Source organism: Physeter macrocephalus, chromosome 8 (assembly GCF_002837175.3).
Source record: "Physeter macrocephalus isolate SW-GA chromosome 8, ASM283717v5, whole genome shotgun sequence".
Lineage (NCBI taxonomy): Eukaryota > Metazoa > Chordata > Mammalia > Artiodactyla > Physeteridae > Physeter > Physeter macrocephalus.
The window spans coordinates 151,142,585-151,166,814 of record NC_041221.1 but is presented as its reverse complement, the minus strand read 5'-3'; the positions used below and the strand labels follow the sequence as shown (position 1 = coordinate 151,166,814).

The window sequence follows — 24,230 nt, the reverse complement described above, 5'->3', positions numbered from 1 at the left end:
CCACATCTAAGTGAAAACATACAGCATTTGTCTTTCTCTGTCTGACTTATTCTACTTAGCATAATACCAGGAGACAGGTACTATTATTTTTATTCCCCCCTCCTCCCCATGTTAAAAACAGATGGAGAAACGGAAGCACAGAGCAGTTAAGGAAGTTGCCCAAGCACACATGGTTAGTGAGTGGCGGAGCCAGGATTCAAACCCAGGTCCTCTAACTAAAGGGCCCATGCTCTTATTCTTCATACCATACGAGGGGTCAGCAGACTTTTTCTTAAAGAATCAGACAGTAAATATTTTAGGTTTTGCTCACCAGCAGGCACAACTGATATATTATGGAGGTACTTACATAACCCTTTTAAATAGAACCATTAAAAAATGTTAAAAACATCCTTATCGCAGACCTTTACAAAAGCAAGTGGCAGGGAGGATTTGCCTGACCCTGTACTATACTGGTTGTTACCCAAGTTGAAAACGTGGGACCCTTCACCAACACCAAAAGGGAGAAATGTTTGACCATCAGCCGCCCTTTAGTCTGTCACGGAACTCAAGCCTTCTGGAGGATCTAGGCATCTCAGGGATTCAACTGCACAGGAGGTTAATTACCTTCTTTAAGGGCCAGCACCCAGCGCTGCCGGCTCTCGCGATCTGGAGCAAACACATATAGGAGGTAGTTGTCATGCACAACCTGGAAACACACACAGAGTTCAAGGTGAACAGTGCAGCCAGAGATGTATGACTGACAGCAGGCCCACCTGGCTTACTGGGCCAAGAGTGGGGTCTCAAGTTGTCATCAAAAAGGCAAACATTTGGGTAATTTAGGGACTAGTGTCCTTTTTATCCAGGCGTTTGGATGCTGTGCAGATACAGGGTGAAACTCCACAGCTCATCTTTGAATACATGTCACCAGTATGCCATCCCTAAATTCAAATAGCTGGAGAAAAGAGTTCTCCACTTACCTAGACAGGACGTTTACTTCTCATATTAATTTTTCAGTGATTAAAAAAAATTCTGGCATATGAAAGAGTAAGATATTAGATGATAACTATATAATCGAGATTTTTTTAAACATCTTAATTTGAAATAAGACACCCAAGAATTTCCAAAGATAGTACAGAGTTCCTGTATACTTTTCACCCACATTTCTCCAATGATAACATCTTACATAACATAGTATGTTTTTAAAACCAGGAAATTGACATTGATCAAATACTATTAATGTACTACACATCTTTGGATTTCACCAGGCTTTTTTTTTTTTTTCCATGCACTCATTTGTAATTGGAATTTTAATGATGGGAAAAATATGTGTTATTCCTTTTACTTTTGGTACTAAAAATTCCAACTTGTGGAGGTCATATTTCTAGTAGGAAAAAAGTCCTTTTTTATGCCACATTAAAAAATGGAATATTAACTCCTCAGATTGTTAAACATGAACGGTACCCTAGGATGTGCAAGAAGATATCCACTCTTTCAGAACCATAAATGTCAAGAGTGGTAACGAGATTTAGATGATGTCATGACCTAAAGACTAAATATACTCTCCACCAGCTCTGTCCAATAAAACTTTCTGCAGTGATGGAAATGTTCTAAAATCTCTGCTGTCCAATAAATTAGCCACTAGCCACGTGTGGCTACTGAAGGTGTGAAAAGTTTATTCATTGAATGTGGCTTAGTGTGACTCAGGAGCTGATTAATATTGTGTAATTTAAATTAATTTACATTTAAATGTAAACATCTGCATGTGGCTACTGGCTACTGTATTGGACAGCACAACTCCATATAGTTCTCAGATAATAAAATCTGAGTCTTTTTACTCCAGGACCTCCAAGCAATTTATAACCAAGTATTGTAATCTGTTGTCCCAAGTCATGAGTAAACCACCCTTATGGAATATTAGGCTTGGGGCCCTTGATAGTTTTCTTCCTCCCCCAAGGAGTAGAGTACTTAGGACTTTCCTTGAGGTGGGGAAGACATGAGGGAAAGGGAAATGAATGACAACTTTTTCAAGATTTTGTGGTTAATCTTTGTTGAATGAATGAATGCATCATCGGTTGAAAGAAGACAGCAGTTTCTTCTGGGCTTGGTCTAAGTTCTAACCCTTGACCAGAGTCATCTCTGTCCCACCTTCTTGTACAATGACTGAGCATTTTAACCATTGTCCAAGGAATGGGGAACTAGCCCCTTTCCCTGATGCACTTACCTGAAATGGATATTTATAGTGGCATGGGATGATAATGTCACTTTTCACAATCTCGACACATTTGATTCGGGAGAGTTCAATGCAGCCCTTCAAAGTGCGCTTTTTCTGCGGGGAGAAAAAGCATATTCCATTTAAAGAAGAAGGAAGACAATATTTTTGTCCAGGCTGCTTCTAGAAATACATTACTAGATAAGATCCACTGTAAACCAACCCTCCAAATATCCAGAAGCTCCTTCTTAGCCCTCGGTGCCTGAGAAGAACACTCTGAGCAGACTTCTGGGAGAACATGTTATTTGAATCATCTTTTTGATGGAGTGACTGACTTCTGTTCATTGAGCCACTGTGCCTTATATCCCAGTTACCTTGTGACAAACAGCAGCATTTGCAGAACTTACAGCTGGGATGGGTAGTGCAATCTGTGGGAAACCACACATGTGCCAGTTTTTTTCTGCTTTGTACGTATTCATGGCCTTATTAGCATAGCAAGTGAGCTCAGGCCTGACCTGGCTGGTGACAAATACCTTTAGTGGCACCTTTCTTTTCTATATCTGCCTTCTCTGTGTCCCTTAGTTATCCATGATCTCACAATGGCACCCCTGTAGGACATTCCTGACTCTGCTCTGTAACTATCCCTTCTCCACAGCCCCATTAAATTTTACTGGCCCCACGTCTCATTTCCTTGGAAGCGGCTAGATGTATTCCTTGATGACTAATTCACGTGATGGTCTTTGTGATTTATAACCATGTCACATGTTACCCATTTCTAAGGGTCCTCGTCCTTGGATCCCAGGGGATGTTAGGTTGGTAGATGATAAGGGTCCATAGAAGGCTAGTTAGGGAAAAGCTTTTGGAGAGCAGGAGCCTTTCACAGGTGCCTGGAATTAGGCTTCCATTGAGAATAGAGTTTAATTCAGTTATGGAACCAGTTGCAAAACACTTCATTTTAGCTTATCCTTAAGAAAGAGGTAGCACAGATGGTGATGAATCAGGCACAAGGTTGGAAAGGGCTAGGGACAAAGTTGGGCTCTGCTTCTAACCAGCTCTGTGACCTTGGGTCATTCATCTAACCTCCCTGAACTTCAGTTTCCACGTCTGAGAAGTGAGGATAATAATGCCTACCCTTTAAGTATTGATTGCAGAATAAAATGGGAGTATGTAAACAAATTACCTGGCTTATGATATGTGCCCTCAGTAAAGGGTACCCTCCCAATGTAAGAGGTTAAAGAAGTCTTAACTATGGCAAGAGAGTTGTGATATATGAGGGCACTTGGTGGGTATTAAGGAAGTATGACATCATCAAATTCTCCAGAAATGAGCTCTGGCTTTACTCACCACTTTTTGATACTCAGCCTAATGGCTAGTCTTTGCTTTAGTAGCTGAGGCACAGAACTGAGATGAAAAAAAGTCAAGATGTGAGAAGTACTCTCTATTGAATACAGGGAAGTTTTGTGGTATTTCTTTTTTTAAAATTTTCTTTCTGAAAACAAATTTATTCATTTTTGAAAGTACAAAATCTATCCATGTTCATTGTAACAAATAAAACAATATGGAGGTATGTTAAAAAATATTTCTAGTATTTTAGTATCCTATCCTTCTCCTCAACTCTGAGCTAGCCAAGGTTAACCATTTGGAATGTATTTATCTTTCCCACACATACTTATAGAACATATAAAATGAAAATGAGCATCTCTTCCTCATAGTGGTCTCCAGTGTGCTTTTGTAATCTCAGGACGTATTAAGAGGTCAGTCTTCCCTTAAAAACCTCTGAAAACATGTGCCCTTTGGACCCAAACTCTCTTCTCATTTAGAGTCTTTCACAGCTAGAAATACGTGTCCTGATCCTGCCCATAATCATAGTCTTTGGAATGGGTAATCTGTTTTCAAAAGCGGAAGAGCACAAGAGAGCTCTCTTCTCAAAAACCATCTGCAGCTACAGGTGATAAACAGGGAGTCTCAGCTTTGAGGTTATCTTGGTTTTCAACCTCTGTTGGGTTATTTCCTTAGTAGCGTACATGGTAAAATGCAACAGAAGGCTCAGGGCAGTAACAGGACCACTCTGTTTGCAGACATTTTTGTCACTGGAACTCCTGCATTCCTGAGGGTAGAGACCAGGACATCTGTTACCATATCCCCCAAGCCTATCACAGTGGCTGGTCCACCATGGGTGCCCAGTTAGGATGATATAAACGAAGCATGCCAAGTTGGAACGCAGCTTAAATAGTCTCAATCAGACTTAAGGCTAACGGGTTTAGCCATTCAGGAATATTTATTGAGGGCCAGCTCTGAGCCAGCTGCTGTTCTGAGTGCAGGAAATAGAGAGATGAACATGGTAGACCTTCTCATGGAGCTCTAGTCTAGTTGGGAAGGCAGACAATATATACAAGTGCTCTAAGGAGAATAGGACAGGTTGATGTGGTCAACTGGTGGTCAGGGCAGCCCTCACTGGAGACAGAGCATTTGAGACGAGATCAGAAAGTCAAAAAAGGAGCCAGATAGGAGAAGGCCTGGGAGAGTGAGCACTGAGGTAGAATAAACAGCAAGAGCAAAAGCCCTGGGTTAGAAGCATTCTGGATAAGTATCAGTTGTTAATAGCCTGGGATCATCATAATCAGGGCATCAGGTGGATGTAAATAGTAACTGGAGTTGTGACTAGGGATACAAATTCTATGTGAAGTTCTAAAGCAGTGCTAACCCACAGAAACATAATGTGAGCCATATATGGAATTTAAAATTTTCTAGTAGCCACACTAAAAATAGCAGAAAGAAACAAGTACAATTAATTTTAAGAACACAGTGTTTTGTTTAACCCAGGATTTCTAAATATTATCATTTCCACATGTTATCAACATAAAAAATTGAGAGCTATTATGTTTAAGGACTAAGACTGTGTATTTTACAAGATATCTCAATTTGGATTCTCCACATTGCACGTGATCTGTAGCCACACATGACTGGTGGCTACCTTATTAGACAGTGTGGCTTCAAGATTTCCAGAGAAGATTTCTCTAAACTCAGATGATCTTCTTTGACTTCTTAATATTCGTTGAGTTCCAACATGGATTTTAAGAGACTGTCAGGTGAGCCTTCGGTGGAAATGGATTTCACATTCGATCATCAAAGTTCACTCTCAGCCCCAGAGGAGTGATCAGGTTGCCCCCTCACAATGCATCCTGCTTGGTCAGTCTCTCTGACATCCTGAGGCCAGTTCTCCTCAGATCTCCAAAGATCTGCTACGTGGTAAATAGCAGGGTCAGCTGTGCCTTCCCCGAGCTGGGCAGTGGGGACAGTCGGTCAGTGAGCTAAACACAGCTTTGTCTCTGGGAAATGGTGACTGCCTGTAATCATCCCAAACAACTGCGCTATTTCTGAAAAATGCCAGCGTAAAACCTTCCAAGGAAGCCACATGAAAGCCACGAGACAAAGAGAGACACCAAGTAAAGCAGGTCCTCATTCTTCCTCATTATTCCATCTGCACCCCTTGAGGTGAAAATCACAGAACTTCACTTGGCCTTGTCTCTTTTCTTGGCCACATTCAAAGCTGTTCTCATATTGCAAAGCTTCACCCCAGACATTTGATGTATGTCAAACACAATCTAAAAAGATGCTGATGCCCACATATTTGTACAAGGTAAGCTTGTGCAAGTGGCTTTTATATCGCCTTTCTTTTTACGTTAATGTATCCTATGAAATAGAATTTTGGATTGTGACTTTTAAAGAAGGCAGGAAAAAACAAAAGACCATAACATTTGAGAACATTTCCTATACTTCAGGCACTCAACAGGCCATCTCATTTAATCACAGTCCTACAGAGTATTATTCCCCCATTTTGCAGGTGAGGACATTGAGGTTCAGAGGGGCCAAGTCTCTTTATAAGCGAGCATACAAGATCAAGTCTGTGACTCCAGAGCCTGAGTGCTTAATGACTGCTTCATGGCTTTGCACCTGCCCTGACTTAAGGTAGGAGACTTTCATTCCCCAAACCCAATGCTGAACAATCAATTGCATGATCAATTTCTGTAAGCCGTGACCCAGTGGAGATTTGTTTCTGCCTCATTTGGTTGTGAAATGCTTATGTCAGATTTCAAAGCAGTAGCACAGAGCTCCCTCTTCGCTCCTTTAACATTGGTGCCTTGGCTGCTCAGCTAGTCCAGCAGATACATCAGTAAGAAGCTGTGTGTCGGTTACCCATGAAAGAGGACATCTCCACCCTCCTGAAAAACAGTAGAACTTCAGCCTTCTCCTCCAGTGAGTCTGAGTGAGAGAGAAACAGAACTTTCACATCAGGCAAACCCATGTCTGCCTGACCAGCTGTGCAACCTCAGGCAAGTGTCTCAACTTCTCTGTTGCCTTATTTTTTTTTAAGTGGAAATAATAACTGTCCCTGAATCAGTGGGTTAACTTAGAGGATTTAAAAGATCTACATAAACCTACTAGCAAAAGAAAATCATTCAAATGATAAACCAACCACCCAAGTGTTACTTCTTTTCCTTTTCTTCTCCAAATGCTGCCCATAGAACAAGACGTCACTCTCTTGTCTTTATGTGTCCACATTTTCTTTGAGGTTTTCTTTCAGGCAAATATGTAACTGAGAACCACCATTTGGGAGAAAAACATTAATATTTAACTGGTGATCCTGGTGATTTTGACATTCCGGAGTTATTTGTTTACTTTGCCAATTATTTGTGAAACCAGGGCAAAACCTTGAAAGGGGCCTGTTGCCTGGTCTTCCCAGCTGTGTCACATTTGCTCTCATTTTAGCAAATGTGAGGACTTTAGCTCTCTGCTTCCCTTCCCCCTTTCCCATCAAAACCTGGCCCAAATAGTCATTCACCTAAGATTTAACTTCCTGAGAGCTCAAGCCTTGATTTGTTTCACAGGAGTTTGGATTAGGACAGGTATTAGAGACTTAAACCTAGAGGGAGATTTGATAATCAAATTTTAAGCATCAATTGGGAGAGTGTTTTTCAAAGGGAACCAGTATTTTTCAAAAGAGAGCGATGCGTTTAAGACTTTCTCGGGGATTTCCCTGGTGGCGCAGTGGTTAAGAATACACCTGGCAATGCAGAGAACATGGGCCCCGAGCCCTGGTCTGGTAAGATCCCACATGCCGCGCAGCAGCTAAGCCTGTGCGCCACAACTACTGAGAGTGTACTCTAGAGCCCGAGAGCCACAACTACTGAAGCCCGCGTGCCTAGAGCCCGTGCTCCACAACAAGAGAAGCCACCGCAATGAGAAGCCCACGCACCGCAACAAAGAGTATCCCCCGCTCACCGCAACTAGAGAAAGCCGCGCGCAGCAACAAAGAACCAACACAGCCAAAAATAATTTTAAAATAAAAAAAGGCTTTCTCGGATCACACTGTAAAAGGAGCCACATGCTGCTTTTATCAGAGTTTCTTTAAGATTCGGAAATATTTTTGATGATTTTAACCACGCATTTTGAATATGTTGTTCCCTGCTTCTTCTGGCGTGTTGTACAGCCAGCCATTGTACCAATCTGAAACGGCACAATAATGAAATTGAAATGAAAACTGATGTCATGTGAGGTGAAACTTCAGTGACTGACTTGGGGTTTGCTTTCGCCCACCCCTACCAGAATTCCGACTATCAGTTCTAAGACTGGTTTTAGGAGCTTTCCTGGATTCTAGTCCCTCTGCAAAACATGCTGGAGGTAACCCACGAGTTCCCTCCCAGTCTCCCAATGCAGATTTCTGTCTTTTATGGCAAAGGGAACCCTCATGCTGAAGGGGAGACAAGCAGAAATTCGGAACTTGGAAAAGTCATGGTTGGAATCCCTGTGAGAACAAGTAATATTGGGCAAGTTGTCTCAGTTCTCTGGGCTTAGTTCTCTCAGGTCTTCTGAATCATTTAGTTCTTGGGGAGTAGGGATGCTGCTGACAGCTGCAACTCAGGGTTATAATGAGCTGAGCTACTTGGTACCTGATAAAGATGTGATCTCAATGGAAAAAGCAGTGTCTTCTAGAACACCAGTGTAATTTGTAATTAGCTGTTGCTGTTTCTTCCCTCTCCCGGTCCATGTTCACCTGGACCTACCCCCACTAAACTTTCAAGTTCTGGGAAGATCTGGAGCTAAGGTAGCAGGTTTCGAGGCACCTAGACTGACTTAAAGCCAGGAAACTATGATGCATCCCACACCTGCCTTCTTTTCTTTCCACAAGACCTTTTAGTCATGGCCGAACCAGAGTAAACTGGCTTTCCTCACCTCAGCTTTTCACACCATGGTTTACGATGAGGCTGGTTGTACTGTGGGGAAAACACTCAAGCTTCCCTTAAAGTCCACCATCTCATTAGTAGTAGCACCCTGACTACCTGAAAATTAAAGGATTTTACTCACCCTCTCCCCACCTCCCCACAAAAACAAAAAAACAAGCAGAAAGAAAGAAAGAAAAGAAAAGGAAAGAAACAGGACTATACTCTCATACGGTTTCCAGACTCAATTTGGGATCCTCTATTAAAATTATGAATGCGTTTTCTCACAAGAAGCTATTAAGAGCAGATACTCTTGGGAGTAGTTCTGGGGTTTGGGAGTAGGAAGTAGAGAGACTTTCTTTTCACCTCATCTCCTTCTATACTGTTTCACTATTTTACCATGAACGTATATTTCTTTTATTGTATTTAAAAGCAGTTAACTAAAATAAATAAATACATTTCCCTTATAGGATTTATCCTATGGAAACATTTGTTCAAAATATAAAGACGTAGGAAAATCCTTGTGGCATAATTTATTACACTGAAAAGTCTAGAGAAACCTAAATATCCACCAATAGACAAACGGTCAGATTAGTTATGGTTCATCTATCGTGTGACCACTCTGTAGCCATCAACAAAGAGTAAAGCTGGTCTATACGGAGGGGAAATATATATGTATATAAAATGTAAAAAGTAGGTTTAGAACAATAGGTGGAGGATCATCTCATTTGGGGGAAAAGATAATAAAATATATATTAATATGTTCAATAATCAAAGAAATAATACAAGAAGTAACACTGCTATACTCGTTCTCCCTTGTGGATGACACTATGGAAGACTTTTGCAGGGTAAGTTATATATTATTATAATATTTGAAGTTTTTGCCGTGAGCATGTAAATTTACTAAGCAGAAAAATAAAAATACTATTTTAAAGCAGTCACAAATTTTAAAAACGCCACACTGTAATACGGGTTTGGCAGATGACTATGGGAGAAGGCCAAGTGGTACACATCAAATGCTGGGCATGCAAAATGACGCAGCTCTTTGCCTTTATAACCTCATGACCCCTTTAGCAGTCAGTGGCAGCCAGGCAGCACCTGCCACCTGCTCTTCTGTATCCATGGAGGTTCAAGTTCATGACATTTCCTCTCATGCTCTCCTCGAATGCTAGTCATTTTCTTTATAGATTTATAAACAGCTCTGTGCGCTTTTATGTGGTGTATTTGTCTTAGAGGTGAAGCAACAATTCAGGAATAATTCCAGCCTCATTCTTCTTAGCAATGATATTAGTGATCTTAGCCTTAAAAAAGCATTGTTTGTTTAAATTTGCTTACAAAAGTGGGTAGAGAGAAAAGGACTTAATGTGGAAATTAAGAGCAAGAACTAAGTGGTACAGGGTAGACCCTGAAGGTGTCCTGCACATCTTCTCTCTCAGCATCTCTGGTCTTTGAAAGCTCTTTCAAAGCCCTTCTTCTTTCCAATATAGGGCATATTAGATATCGAATGAGCTTGAAAGAATGTAGTTTTGAATCTACCTTCAAGCACTGGCGATTCAGTAGCCAAAGTATTTAAATGGATAACAACTTCATTAGATTTCAGGAAATAACTCCTTGCACAGAGATGATGTTCAATTGATTATTTGTTACTTGGTTGATTGAGGGAACAGCAGGTAGGACCAAGTGTGCAGCAAAAAGTAATATTTGTGGACTCCATGACAAAACTCTTAATAGAAATGGTTTGAAAAAGACATCTAGAATGATTGGCAAGTAGATAACAATTTCTTGACAGCGTAGAGGTAGGTTAAAACTAGCCTGCCCAAAGGTTTTAGCTAATAGGTAAAGAGCTCCTACAAATTATTAAGGTAGATACTAACAACATTATAGAAAGATGGGCAAAAGGGACCTAAACTGCTGTTAAACATATGAAAAGATGCTCACTGACTATAATAACAGACGTGTAAATAAATTTTACTGATATACCATTTTTTAAGTCTATCGGACTTGCAAAGATCAAAACATATGATAATACTGTTGGTGAGGTTTTGAGAAAACAAGAATTTTACACGTGGCCCTGGAGAATGTTGATTGGTACAACTTCCGTGGAGAATAATTAGGTCATGTTCAGCAAAATAACAGATGCAAATATCCTTTGACACAGCAATCCCACTTCTAGAAATGTTTTCTATAGACCACAGCATCCCAGCCTTGGCACTATTAACATTTTGGGCTGAATAATTCTTTGTTGTGAGTTTGTCCTGTGCATTGTAGGATACTTAACATCCTGGCTCTACCCACCAAAGCCAATAGCACCCCCTTCCCCAGTTATGACAACCAAAAATGTCCAGACATTGCCAATGGTGGGCAATATTGCCCCTGGTTAAGACATATTCATACATATAGAAAGTGAGATACCTATAAGGTTATTCATTCCTCATTGTTTGTAATGACAAAAACATTGGAAACAGACTAAATGTCCATCAAGATAGTGTTTTTATCCACACAACAAAATATTATGCAACCCCCTCCAAAAAAAAGAATAAAGAAGCCCCTTGCATATCAGTATGGACTGATCTTCAAGAAGTATTGCTAATCAACCAAAAGAAAAGTTAGGAAGTGTATGTAGCGTATGCTACCATTGTATAAAAAGGAGGGAAAGAAGAAAGTTTATTTGTATTTATATATATATGCATAAAGAATCATTGGAAGAGCTGATAAGTTGATTATGTTGGTTGCTTTCAGGCAAGGAAGCAGTGTGGGATCAAACTACAAGGAATCCCTAATCCTAAGGTAAGTTGTACTTATAGCTGCTATTGTGACCTTTGGGCAAATTGCTTAACTTCCCTGTGTCTTGATTGCTTCCTCTCTAAAACAGAATTTGACTTTTATCTTCTTCAAAGAATTGTGAGGATAAACGAGAAAAATCCATAGGAACGTGTTCAGTCCTCTCCTTGTGGTTATTGTTGCAGGCTGCTCTTGTTGATGCTGTTGTTGTGTTGTCATTCAGGTAGGCCCGCTGAGCTAACAGGAGCATTCCTACTGGTCCCCACTCAGGACTTCATTAGACAGTGTTGGAAGCTCACTAGTGAGTCCTTGCCCCAACTCTCCCTCCTCAGTCACCATGACTTCTTTTACAAGACTTCTCAGACCCAAACAAGCCTAGATCTGAAAATATCCATTGTAGAACACTTAATTCCAACTTTAATATTTGTCCCAGATGTCTGACCTAAGAAAAGATACTTAGCCTTTCCAAGCCTCTGTTTTTCTCATCAATACAATGGGAATAACAATAGGACCTACTGCATGTGGTTATTGTGAATATTTTTGATATGATACATGTAAAGCTCTTAATCTGGTGCCCTGAAACACAGCAAGGACTCATTAGGTATTGGCTCATATTATTCTAAATTTTATATTGGTTACATTTGAAATGACTGCCTTCTTTTTTAGGGTGCATTCTTGGGTTCATGCCTGGATTTTGATAACATGGTTTTTTATCAGCCACATAGTTATTAACCTTCTCTTAGCTGTATTACTTCCTGGAATGATTTCCATATTTAACTAATCTCCATGTCTATTTGTGAATTCCTGATATCATTGGCAGTGAGATACAATCACATAGTTTCCACTTCTTTTGAGCTGGTGGGGTCTTTAGAGATCATTCAATCCAACTTTTTATGTTAGAGATGAGGCTTCAAGGTGAAATGACTTTCTAAACTAGCTGTTATCTTTTCATTTCTACTATTCACTTTACAGCCTGGGGAGACAGAGGTCATAGAATTGGGAGCACCTTGGTGATTATTGCAGGTCAAGGGTAAGGCCAAGAGGGTAGGGTTCTGGGCTGCCTCCTTGTTCTCTCTTCAACTAGAGCACTTCTTCTTCTGCTTCACATATGGGAATGGGAATGACACATGTAATTTTATACTAAAAGGGGGCTCCAGGCTTTAAAAAGTTGGAAAACTTTGATATAGTCCAATCCCTTGATACTATGGACAAGATAACCAAATCCCAGATAGAAGAAGGACTTGACCAAGGTCACCCAGATTAATCAGTACCAGGTCCCCATTCTGTTAAGCTGCTGTGTTGTTGCTTTCTCACCTTATCTCACTTTTCTAGAATTACAGAATTACAGTCTGCTTGAGACTTTCAGTCCCTGAGGCCCTATCTAAAGTTAGAGCTAACCTCTACAGAGCTGTCAAAAATGGCTTATGTTATACCTTTCTGTATTTCATTTGATAAAGAGGCTTGATGATCTATCCCAAAGAGCTCATTCACGTGAACCTTTCAGACCCCCTAAGATGATCATCTAGGGAGATGAATATTTTGCAGAGTAGGAGGCTTTTTGGCACCCCTTCAATCCTACTATGTAGGGTGGGTTCATCTACATATACATAAGACTGATTTTAAATCAAATTATCTTGCCCATGTATAAAATATTATATTTTTGCCCTTTCACTATAACATTTAAAACCTATAAAAATAGTATTAGATATTTGAAAATTACCACAACAATGGGATTCTTTTGTTTTCTTATTAGTTTCTTCTTGGAAACATAATCTTCTCCAATGATTCTGGTAACTATTTGTGGCCCCATACATTGCTTCAGTCTCTTTGGAAGATTATGTAGCAACAAACGGTAGAGATCAGAAAATGCTATCCCGTGACACAGTTATCCCACATAACTCTATCCTAAAGAGCCGATTTTAAAAAGCAGAAAGTTCTATATTAGGTATACTATTATTTTTCAGCATTTTCACTACACCTGAAAACAACCTGAATGTCAAACAATAGATGATAGATAAGTTCGTCAATGTGTTCAGTACAGAAAATAGATAAGTACATCTCTGACATGAACCACTCGATTATTTTAAAAATCACATATTTGAGAAAATGATTACTTTGGAGTCCATGAATGGAAATATATCTACAAAAGAAAAATGGAAAAAGAATAAATGGAAGAATATAAAATTGTCATGCATTATGATTATAACTACATGAAATTTATGTCTGCATGAGAGTAAAGATCATTCTCACAGAGGCAGTAAATTGATGTTTTTAGACAAAAGGGTTTTGGAGAACAATTGGGTGTAATTGTTTCATTAATTTTTTTAACAGTATGGAGGTGTGAAGGTTCGCTGCTCTGTCTCTGCAGATTAATTGTGGATTTAACTGGATTCTAACTTGTTTTCAGTCTTTGCTGTTAAAGGCCACCCGAGCTCAGTGTGAGTCTGAGGTCCTCAGTGTTGGTACACCAGGTGCTTTTCCACCAAAACGTGGAGTAGGATGAGTCTAGACCAAGTATCCCAGGAAGAGGGATGCTGTAAGATATAAGAAAGGGGCTCTTGAACTCTGTGTGTTCAATTGTCTGTCCCTAACACAGGCCAAGGCTTCTTCTACCTTGAGGCTTCGTATTGGCAGTTCCTTTTGCCTGGAATGCTCTCCTCCATTTCTTAACTTGACTGGCTCTTTCTCATCCTTCAAGATTTACCCTGGATAGAAATTTCTTCTCTGACCACTCTTCCCACTCAGCCACAGCAACTGCTTAGTTTTTCCATAGAACCTACCACAGTCTGTATCTGCTCTATATATTTATATACTTGCTTGTTGTCTGTTTCCCCCACTAGTTTGAGATAAAGACATCATATATTACATGAACCTCATGGTTTAAGAAACTGAGCTCTTGTGCTTTCCAGTGAAACCTTTCTTCCAGACTGAGTCAGGAACTAAGCCCTCACATTTATGGTCTTACCCTGTGGCCTATTTTTACTGCAGAAACTGATTAATGGATGTACTAGACCCTGAGCAGTAGGAAGTGAATCTAATTTTAACTCGGGAGTATTTACCTCTAAAACAAGAATTCTCTATCCAATGGCTATCTCCATAAAACATAAACATCACATCAGACAAGCAAAAATCAATTCACAAAGAAATGCCATTAATGCAGACATCAAAACCGCACATTCTTGGCTTTGAGTGGCCTGAACTGCAAAGTACTTTGCTTTGGATTCTTACTTTTCTTTGCCTGGTTAGGCAGGGCCCACAGTTTTAGCTGCCAGATACTCTTCTGAATTCAATTTGAGTTATGTGACCTTCATTCATTCCCTGGATATTTACTGACCACCTACTACGTGCCCAGCACTGTACTAGAGGCTACAGGGATGAGCAAGGCAGTCAGTCGCTCATGCAAGTGACCTTCCAGTGGATGTAGAGACAGAAAATAAACAGGGAAGCACATCAATAAACCCAATAAATAAGTGCAGATATTGATTACTGAAGTGTCTGTGGACTTTAAAAGAAAAGAAAAAGAAACAGGATTCTGGGGAAATACTTGAAGAGATGGGAAACAATAAAGAACCAACCCTACAAAAATCTGGGTTGTTCCAGACAGTGGGAACAGCTAATGCAAAGACCCTGCCCTTGCAGGACCTAAAAGTGAGTGCCCCCTTAAGTGTCTCTCACCCTAGTCCTGCTCCTGTACAGAGGCCCTAGTGGGGGGCATGGCTTGGAGTGTTCAAGGTTCAGAAAGAAGTCAGATATAATGGATGAAGGGATCGGAATAAATGAATTTGAAAGGCAGGTAGGGACCATGGGTGAAGAGTCTTGTAGGCCATAGTTGAGGATTAACTTAAATACTCTAAACAGTCATGGAGGGCTTTAAAGTAGGGCATAATATCTGATTTCTCATTTTAAAAGCCTATTCTAGGTGTTGCTTGGATAGTAGATTGTAGGAAGCCTTGAGTGTCAGTAGGGGCTGAGCTGGAAGGCGACTCAGTCGTGGAGGAATGAGGTGGAGAGAGATCACGGGTGGTTAAAGCCTCAAGCAAAAACGCTCGGGTAGCTCTGAGAATATTATCTACCAAGGGCTTAGCTGTAAAAGGGAAGGAGGGAAGGGTAAGCCAGGGTGGAGGGTAAAAGAGAACAGAGTTGCTTGGTTCTTTAAAAAAGAGTTGGGGGCTTCCCTGGTGGCGCAGTGGTTGAGAGTCCGCCTGCCGATGCAGGGGACATGGGTTCGTGCCCTGGTCCGGGAAGATCCCACATGCCGCGGAGCGGCTGGGCCCATGAGCCATGGCCGCTGGGCCTGCGCGTCCGGAGCCTGTGCTCCGCAACGGGAGAGGCCACAACAGCGAGAAGCCCGCGTAACGCAAAAAAAAAAAAAAAAAAAAAAAGAGTTGGGAGGGGGCACTGGCCTACCTGCTGGTTTCTACGTGTGTCTCTGACCCAAATCTTAAGACTCCAACATCCTGAATTCTCACGGCTACCCATGATCTGCTGCCTCCAGGGAGTCCTAATTACTTACTCCTGCACCCAGGAATCTCCTGTTTGAAGTCCTTTATCACTTGCTTTGTTCTTAACTCTTTTGGTGTTGAGCCTTATTCTGTTAGGGGTCCCCGTGTGTAACTCTAACCTCTCCAACTGTATCTATACATTCCTCCTTCGCTTCTTTTCTTTCTTTCACAAATAATGAGTGAATAATATGTACCAGGCACTGTGGTAGACCCTGATGATGCCATCTTTAGCAAATTGGGCACCAGCCCTTGTAAAGCTTACAGTCTAATGGAGGGGAATGACATCAGTACAATAATCACATTAATAACTAGGTAATTACAAATTTGGCATGCACTTTGAAGAAGGGTATGTTCCACTGTCAGAGCGTAACAAGAGGAGATGACCTAGGCTAGGGAAATGAAGGAAGGCTTCCCCAAGCAAGTGACCTTCAAAATGGGGGGTCTTAGAGTTGAAGAAAATCTTATGTGTTTGGAGCTCAGTGAGATGGGAGGAAAAGGAGCATGAACTGAAATGGAGGAGACCGTGGGATAGATTTTGGCATCCACTCTCAGGGTAAAGGGAGAACCACTGAAGGGACATGCCAGCTTCTGATGAGGGTCATTATGACATGATCACAGTCACCATGTGAAAAGCTCACACTGGCTACTGTGTGGGGAATGGAGTGGTGGGGGGCCGGTGGAGTGGGTACAGGGAGACCATTAGGAAGTGGTAGCAATCCCAGGTGAGCGGTGCTGGCAGCTTCCACGAGGAAGGTGACTCTAGGAAATGGAGAGAAATGGACAGATCCTAGAGGAACTTTCAGTGCCAAAATTTGGACACATGGTGGAGGCTCCCAGAAGTGAATGAAGACAAAGATTTGTCCTGGAGTATATGTGGAAATGATAGAACTCATAACACATTTCATTGCAGAAGAACTATGCGGCATGGTTGCTGATTTTCAGGACTGCCCTTTACATGGAGGGCTCTAGAGCCAGAAGGCATTACGTACTTTGTAATAACCCAGTGGAATCTCCAATTGCCTAAGAGCAGCAACTGTTAATAGTAATAAGAACTGTTCAACAGCGAGGCTGTGTTGGCTCTGGAGACATAAGGGAGTTATTTAAATTCTCTTTGCCTCAGTTACATGCTCTGTAAATTGGGGTAATGATAGTTCCTAACTTACAGGGTAGGTGTAAGGATTAGATGAAATAATTCATTTAGCACAGTGACTGACACATAGTAAGTACTCAGTAAATATTAGTTACTATAATTATTAGAATAATGGTGACATTCATTTCATTAAAAAAAAAATCAAGAAGGAATGTTTGATCAGTTTGAAACATGTAAATAGCTTTATAGAGGGTCACACAGCCTTCAGCAACCTTTGCAAAGCCATACAGCTCTTAAGTGGTAGAGCTGCTCTTTGACCCAAATCTGTCTGACACCAGAAGCTGTGTTTTTGACTACTATGCAATAATGTTGCCGAGAGCAAGGAAAGGGGACCCTCTCCCCACCTGCCATCTTTAATTTAGGAAGGATGCATATTATAAGAGATGTTTCTGCAGCTAGATCAGACTTTGGCTAAAGGGAAGTGTCCATGAGGAGTGGTGGCCCTATCCAGACAATGACTAGAATGGTGATCTTGACTGTTTTTCCTGTCCTGTGTAAGTGGTAATGGCTCCCATGCTATGGTGACCATGGAAAACTTGTTTCCTAAGGTGCAAAGAGTCATTAAAATAGGGAAACCTTTCCATTTCTCCTGAGGGCGTTTCAGAAGATCAAGATGGTCCTATTAGTACCAAGCTTATAGCATACTTTTCGCATGAAATACTCAGCATTGAGTAGCATTGGGGTCCTTACTTTACAAATAGGAAACAGAGGCTTAAAGAGGTTAAATGTCTTGCCTGAGATCCCACATCTAGAAAGTGATAGAAGCAGCATTTGAATCTAGCTGTAGCAGACTATTCTGGCCTCACCATTCTGTGACACTCGTCTCCCATCTGTGCTGCCCCTGCCATCTCACGCTTACTCAAAGTGCCTGAGGCCCCCGCCCCCCCATTTATCTCTTTACCCCTAAAAAGGATCTGATATCAGTCCTGTACAATTAAGCATGTTGTTCAGTAGGTGACTACCTCTCCAGAGTTTATTTTTATTTAAGCCTGCCCCTGCCAGTGGTGTGCTGGAGCCTGCTTATGTTGGCCCACATAAGAGCTGATTGCTAAATTGTCAGGAGTTCTGTGAGCCAGTAGACTTTACATTGGTAGTTTGACATTGGTCATGATGGGAGTATTTACAGAAATTGGCAAACACCACAAACAAAGGCTGTCCCATATTCTCTACTGCTATTACCACTACAATGATTGTTAGATATTTACCAGCATACCACTGGGCCCTCATCTTTCCTTGTCCTTTGTTAAAGAATGTCTGGCAACAGGGATCACTTTGCTGAGAAATTGGCAGGCACAGGAGAGTGTCTGAAATCATGCCTGGTGGCCAGTCACCACCTGACAGCTCCATGCTTCTTTCTGGCCCACTGCTCCAGCATGACAAAGGAGCTTCCTGGCCCCACGGAAAACACTTGCACATCTCAGTACTTTGAACAGGCATCTGACATCAGATCTAAATCCATGTTAAAATAAAAGGCTCAGTCAGTATGTATTATAATGACAATGGGCATGGAAATTTGAAATTAGAAAAAAACAGACTTATTTTGCAGAACTACAGTATTTGTTCCTGAATATGTAAAGGATTATTTTTATATGATGTCATAAATCCACAGAATTTTAGAGCTGCAATGAACATAATTTTACAAATGAGAAAAGAGAAAAATAAGCTGAGACTCCGAGAGGGGAAATGTTGGCCCAACATCACGCATCTCATGATGCATGTATGTCTCTACCCACACAGTTATATTTAGTCACAGAAGAGAGGGAATCCAGGATCCTGATGTTAGACTTTGAAGAATCCTTGAATGTTTCCCTTCATTTGAAAATGATTATGTTATGCCACCCTGCCAGCTCCTTCACAGATATAATGATGATACAAACAATAGCTAATTTTTACTAGGTGCTTACTAGGTGACAGGACTTATTTTAAGTGCTTTATATATTAAGTTGAACTACGTATATGAAATTGCCAATATTTGATCTTTTTTTGATCTACCAAATGGTAATTTCTAATAGGTCAATCTAAATATATTCTCTCTAAATATTCACCATTTTTCCATGAAGTGAATACTATTATCACACCCATTTTACAGATGGCAAGACTGAAGCTTCAATTAAAAAATAAATTTAAAAAAGCTTTCTTCCCACAAGTGTTATTCTTATTTATGGGCAATGAACAATGTACTCTTGTGTGCAAATCAATGGCCCTAAGCAACGGAATGTACATAGAGCATAAACAATAATACCTGACATATCTTGCCTTTCTCAGTGACCTTGGAAAATTTTCTAATCAATAAATTTCTGTAATATTTAAAGAAATACTTTTTAAAATGTTATTTATGAATATAAAGCATAGACATTAGAAAATAAGAAATTTGATGTTTGTGCATCATATATCTGCTGTATCCCGCATGGAAATGTTAGAAACTATAGCTCAGGGCTCCCCAGAATGAATTAATTGCCCTCGAATTTTCATAATGCTTGAATGAAGAAGCTGAGTTATTTTACAACATTGTCTACATGCAGATTATAACCAACAAAATTCTGAATCAAGACAATTTGGTTGTATGACTATGTGCAAATAATATTGTACAGAATTCACAACCAAACAGTTCAAAAAAGCAGTTACACTCAGAAATGATCAGTATAAGTACATGAGATGATGCTATGTCAAGTGTTGAGTCAGGAAAGAAAATTAGTGAAAACTGTAAAATGGGCTTTGAAAAAAATATTTAAACGTAAATGACTACTCTTCAAATATGAAACCAGAACTTCTAATGTCCCATTCACAACAGAAAAAAAATTGACTGATGCCATGTGATTAATCAGCTCTAAATGATGAATTCTCCAAGTTGAAAACTTGGCTATTGGCCCTCCATTAATTTAGTCAACAAATATTTATTAAATATCTACCACAGGGGCCTTGCACATAAGTAATTCCATATAATTCCCAATTGATTGGCTGATTATTATCAGTAAGCATCTGCTTACGATGAGCATGTCTTTTCACCTCTAAAAAAGAGGCAGTATTATTTCACCTGCAACTTAGAAGTCTAGGAATCCATAGGCTCCATACACGGCCTGGCCTCTTTCAAGTCTCCATCTCATTGAACACTTCAAACCTGGCTCTCAAAAGACCCCAGACTCATACCTACACCTACTAAGTCAGACCCTAGCCAAGAATCAGAGCGCCCTTGTCTCTAAGTGACCATCAAGCACCAACGTTATTTCCCCTACCTCCTTGATGATGGAAAAATAATATAATGATATAGTAAGGAGGCAAACATGCTTCGAAAAGTTGCTGAGAAGGGCTATACAAGTGGTACTTCATAGAAACAAAGGAAAGAAGAAAGGAATGTTGTAGATTGTATTTCCAGTCCTCTCATTTTATAAAGAATGAACTTGATGCAGAAGGTAGAGACATTTGCCCAGGCTAACTCACTTAGAGAGAAGTGGAGTTTGGTCTCCTGACCCCTATTCCAGTGCTTTTTGTACCAAACTACATTGTTATGATTATTCGTGTTGCACTTATTATTATTGATGTTATGGAATATAAGACTATCTTTAGATATATAAATACTGACTTAGCTAAGCAGCTGTAATCGTCTAGATAAGAACTGCTGTTCTATACTGCATAACATTTTGTGCGTGATAGTCTCCTGGGAAGTTCTCCAAGGGATGAAGAGCTTTACCACTGGGCTTTGCAAATTCTAGACAATTAAATGCCCAAGCACCATTATTCCCCATGTCAGGTGAGTGATGACCATTGAGACAATTAAAACTGAATCCATAAAAATGTTGACACGGGACCCATCACTTAACCATTCCATTTGCCACATAAAATATTATAATTTAAAAGTCAAACTTAACCTTGCAGGGGAAAGATAAGCTAATGAATAATAAACTTAGGGCTTCCCTGGTGGCGCAGTGGTTGAGAGTCTGCCTGCCGATGCAGGGGACACGGGTTCGTGCCCCGGTCCGGTAAGATCTCACATGCCGCGGAGCGGCTAGGCCCGTGACCCATGGCCGCTGAGCCTGCGCGTCCGGAGCCTGAGCGTCCGGAGCCTGTGCTCCACAACGGGAGAGGCCACAACAGTGAGAGGCCCGTGTACCGCAAAAAAAAAAAAAATAATAATAATAATAAACTTACTCTTTTACAGTTTTTAGAACTGAAATCACCTAATACAGTTAACCCATCTCTTGACTTTTCTCCCTGCTCTCTTCCAATTACTCTTACTGTACTTTTTAGGTTGTTATAACAAGTACATCTGTGTTTTCTGTGTTCTTATTTTATTCTATGTATATCTTCATGAGTCAGCTCAGTCTAACTATAAAATACTGTTTTAAAAAGGACAAAACAAAGTGCTCACATACCCCATGACGGTCCTCAAAGTATGCCAGGCTGGTTTTGGTTAAAACAAAGAATCGAACTTTAAAGTTTGAAGGAGAAGTTCTTCTCTTTTGTTGGGATTTCTTGATAAGCTGTTCTTCCAGGAGGATAAAGTTGTTCATGATCCAGTCCTTGAAAAGTGATGCACCTTGGGCATCACCCCTCAGCACAACCAGAGGAAACAGCTTCAGGGCAAGGAATGAGTTGGAGAGGCAGTTGATCTTCAGAGAGTTGTTCAAAGGCAACTTGCCTCCAATGTTATCTCTCTACCAACATTCAGTCAACATTGCAGAGCTTCTCTTCTGATGTCAAAGCCCATAACCACATCCTTTCAAAATTCAGAAAACTATGAAGCATAAGTAAAAATTATACATACCCTTGCTGTATGGTTTAGAAATGATATTTGAAGAACCTCAGACTCAAAATATATGACAGATTAGAGTTTAATCTTCATAGTTCCTGCTTTAGACTGTCTAAGAGTTAAGGCATTCAGCACAAGGGGTAGAAACGTGGACTTTGGGGTCGATGGACAATAGTTTGTGTATTAGTTTTCTGTTGGCTGCTGTAACGAATTATCACAAGTTTAGTGCCTCAGGAATTTATTATCTTACAGTTCTGTAGTTCAGAAATGCAAAATGGGTCTCACTGGGCTAAAATCAAGATGTCAGCAGGGTTGTGATCCTTTCTGGAGGATCTCTAGGGTAGAATCTGTTTTCTTGCTCTTTCCAGCTTCTAGGATCACCCGCATGCCTTGACTCTCAGCCCTCTTCCTCCATCTTCAAAGCCTACAACAGCAGGTCTAATTCTCTCATCTCATACAACTGTAACCCCTTCTTCTGCCTCCCTCTTCTATGTTTAAGATTCCTTAAGATTACACTGGGCTTGCCTGGATAATCTAAAATAGTCTCCCTATTTTAGAATCTGTTTATTAGCAACCTTAATTCCATATTCTACCTTAACTCCCTTTGTCATGTAAGCGAACACATGCACAGGTTCCAGGGATTAGGACAAGGACAACTTTACCTACCACAGGTTGGCTTCTGGCTCCACCAGCTAACTAACTCTGAGACTATAAGCAAATTACTCAAGAGCTCTGAGCCTCAGCTTTTTTACCTGTGAAGGGGAATAATGGTGCCACTACATGTGGGGCTAGTCTCCGGCTTCCTTGCCAGTCTCATCTCATACCTCTCTGCTCACACATTTTCACTTTAGCCCTCATGCATGCTTCTCATGCTGCTTTGAACATCTGCTCCCTTTGCCTGAAAACATCTCTCCCCTGCTTTGCCTGCTTTAACTCTAAATTATACTGCTAGTCTCAGCCATGTCACTTCCTCAGGAAAGCCTTCCTGGCTTTACTAAGTCAAATCCGCCAATTATATATGTAGAGGGCATCTTATGACATTCCCCTTATGACAATTGTCGTTGTACTTTTTGGAGGATGATATTTGGATTAATGTTTGTCTCCCCCACTAGTCGAAGCTCCCTAATGGTAAGGAAGTCTATGTGTGGTTTTGCTCACCATTACATACTCAGCAACCATCATGGTGCCTGGCACATTAAAAGGATGTTTAGAAAAATGTGTTGAATGAGTAATCACCAAACTGGGTTGGACAATTATAAGAGACAATGGGGACTTCCCTGGTGGCACAGTGGTTGAGAGTCCGCCTGCCGATGCAGGGGACACAGGTTCGTGCCCCGGTCCGGGAAGATCCCACATGCCGCAGAGCGGCTGGGCCCGTGAGCCATGGCCTCTGAGCCTGTGCGTCCGGAGCCTGTGCTCCGCAACAGGAGAGGCCAGGGCAGTGAGAGGACCACGTACCGCAAAAAAAAAAAAAAAAAAAAAAAAAAAAGAGACAATGGGCATAAAACACTTAAGAGAAATATATTAAAGTTTATTATTCTGTTAAATTTAAATAAAAGCCCACAGTAGTTTGTCTGTGCTACAGAGAAATGATTGCTTTTCCATCGCAAAACATAGTGGAAGAGCAGAAAATAAGTAAATCCTTCAGAATGGCATGATAACGTATACATGAGCTCTGAAGACAGACAAAATTACATTGGAGTCCCAGCTCTGTCATTTACTAAGTTGTTTCTTTGAGTGAGCTACTTACCTCGCTGATCCTTGGTTTTTGTGAGGGTCCTTTTGAAGACAATCCCATAAGCTCTGTGAGTGGTGGATGCTAGTCATGTATCTGGCCTTAGAGTTAAGGTATAAAGTATCGTGAGTCCTAATTCTAGCATGAAGTAAATAACCAAGAAATCTCAGTGTAAGGAGAGATGGCATATGCCAGACAGGGATAAATAATGAAACAGAACAATCATTATTGCTGTATAGGGGTGCAATGATCTAGAATTTATTTATTTATTTATTTATTTATTTTTGTGGTACGCGGGCCTCTCACTGTCACGGCCTCTCCCGTTGCGGAGCACAGACTCCGGACACACAGGCCCAGCGGCCATGGCTCACGGGCCCAGCTGCCCCGCGGCATGTGGGATCCTCCCGGACCGGGGCACGAACCGGTGTCCCCTGCATCGGCAGGCGGACTCTCAACCACTGCGCCACCAGGGAAGCCCTAGAATTTATTTTTTTCATGTGAATTACCAGACTACAGCTTAATTTTGTCTCATATATTGGATGTCCCAGCATAATCAAGACACTCAAGATTGTTGGGGAGGGAATACTTTAAATGATTTCCCCACCTCCATTCTGAGATTTTAAGATATATGTGTGGAAATACACTGCCCAAAAGAGGTAGTATTTCTTTTCTCTCCTGAATATGGACTTGAGAGAGGGATTGCTATTCTCTCCAAGTATCTCTTCTCCCCTCCTTCCCAGGTAACTGACTCCCTGAAGGTTATCTGGGCATCTGGCCAGCCAGAATAAAGATTACATTTTTCAGTCATGTTAACTGTATTCTAGCTAATTGAACAGGGCAGAAGTTATGAGCACAACTTAAAGGAAATGTCCTTAATGGCAATCATCATACCCTTTTCATTCTCTT

The 24,230-nt window shown here is 40.8% G+C and overlaps 1 protein-coding gene across 1 annotated transcript in view; it reads right to left on the bottom strand.

Annotated features, from left to right (window-relative positions):
• Window positions 1-21,350, bottom strand: part of ITK (IL2 inducible T cell kinase) — a 63,959-nt gene extending 42,609 nt beyond the window's left edge. Inside the window, exons 1-3 of the mRNA XM_007103850.3 lie at window positions 21,213-21,350; window positions 2,201-2,305; window positions 604-685 (exon numbers count right to left, since the gene is read on the bottom strand). Coding sequence (XP_007103912.1) covers window positions 604-685; window positions 2,201-2,305; window positions 21,213-21,350 — 325 coding nt within the window. The remainder of the gene's footprint in view (window positions 1-603; window positions 686-2,200; window positions 2,306-21,212) is intronic.
• Window positions 21,351-24,230: the final 2,880 nt, after the last annotated feature.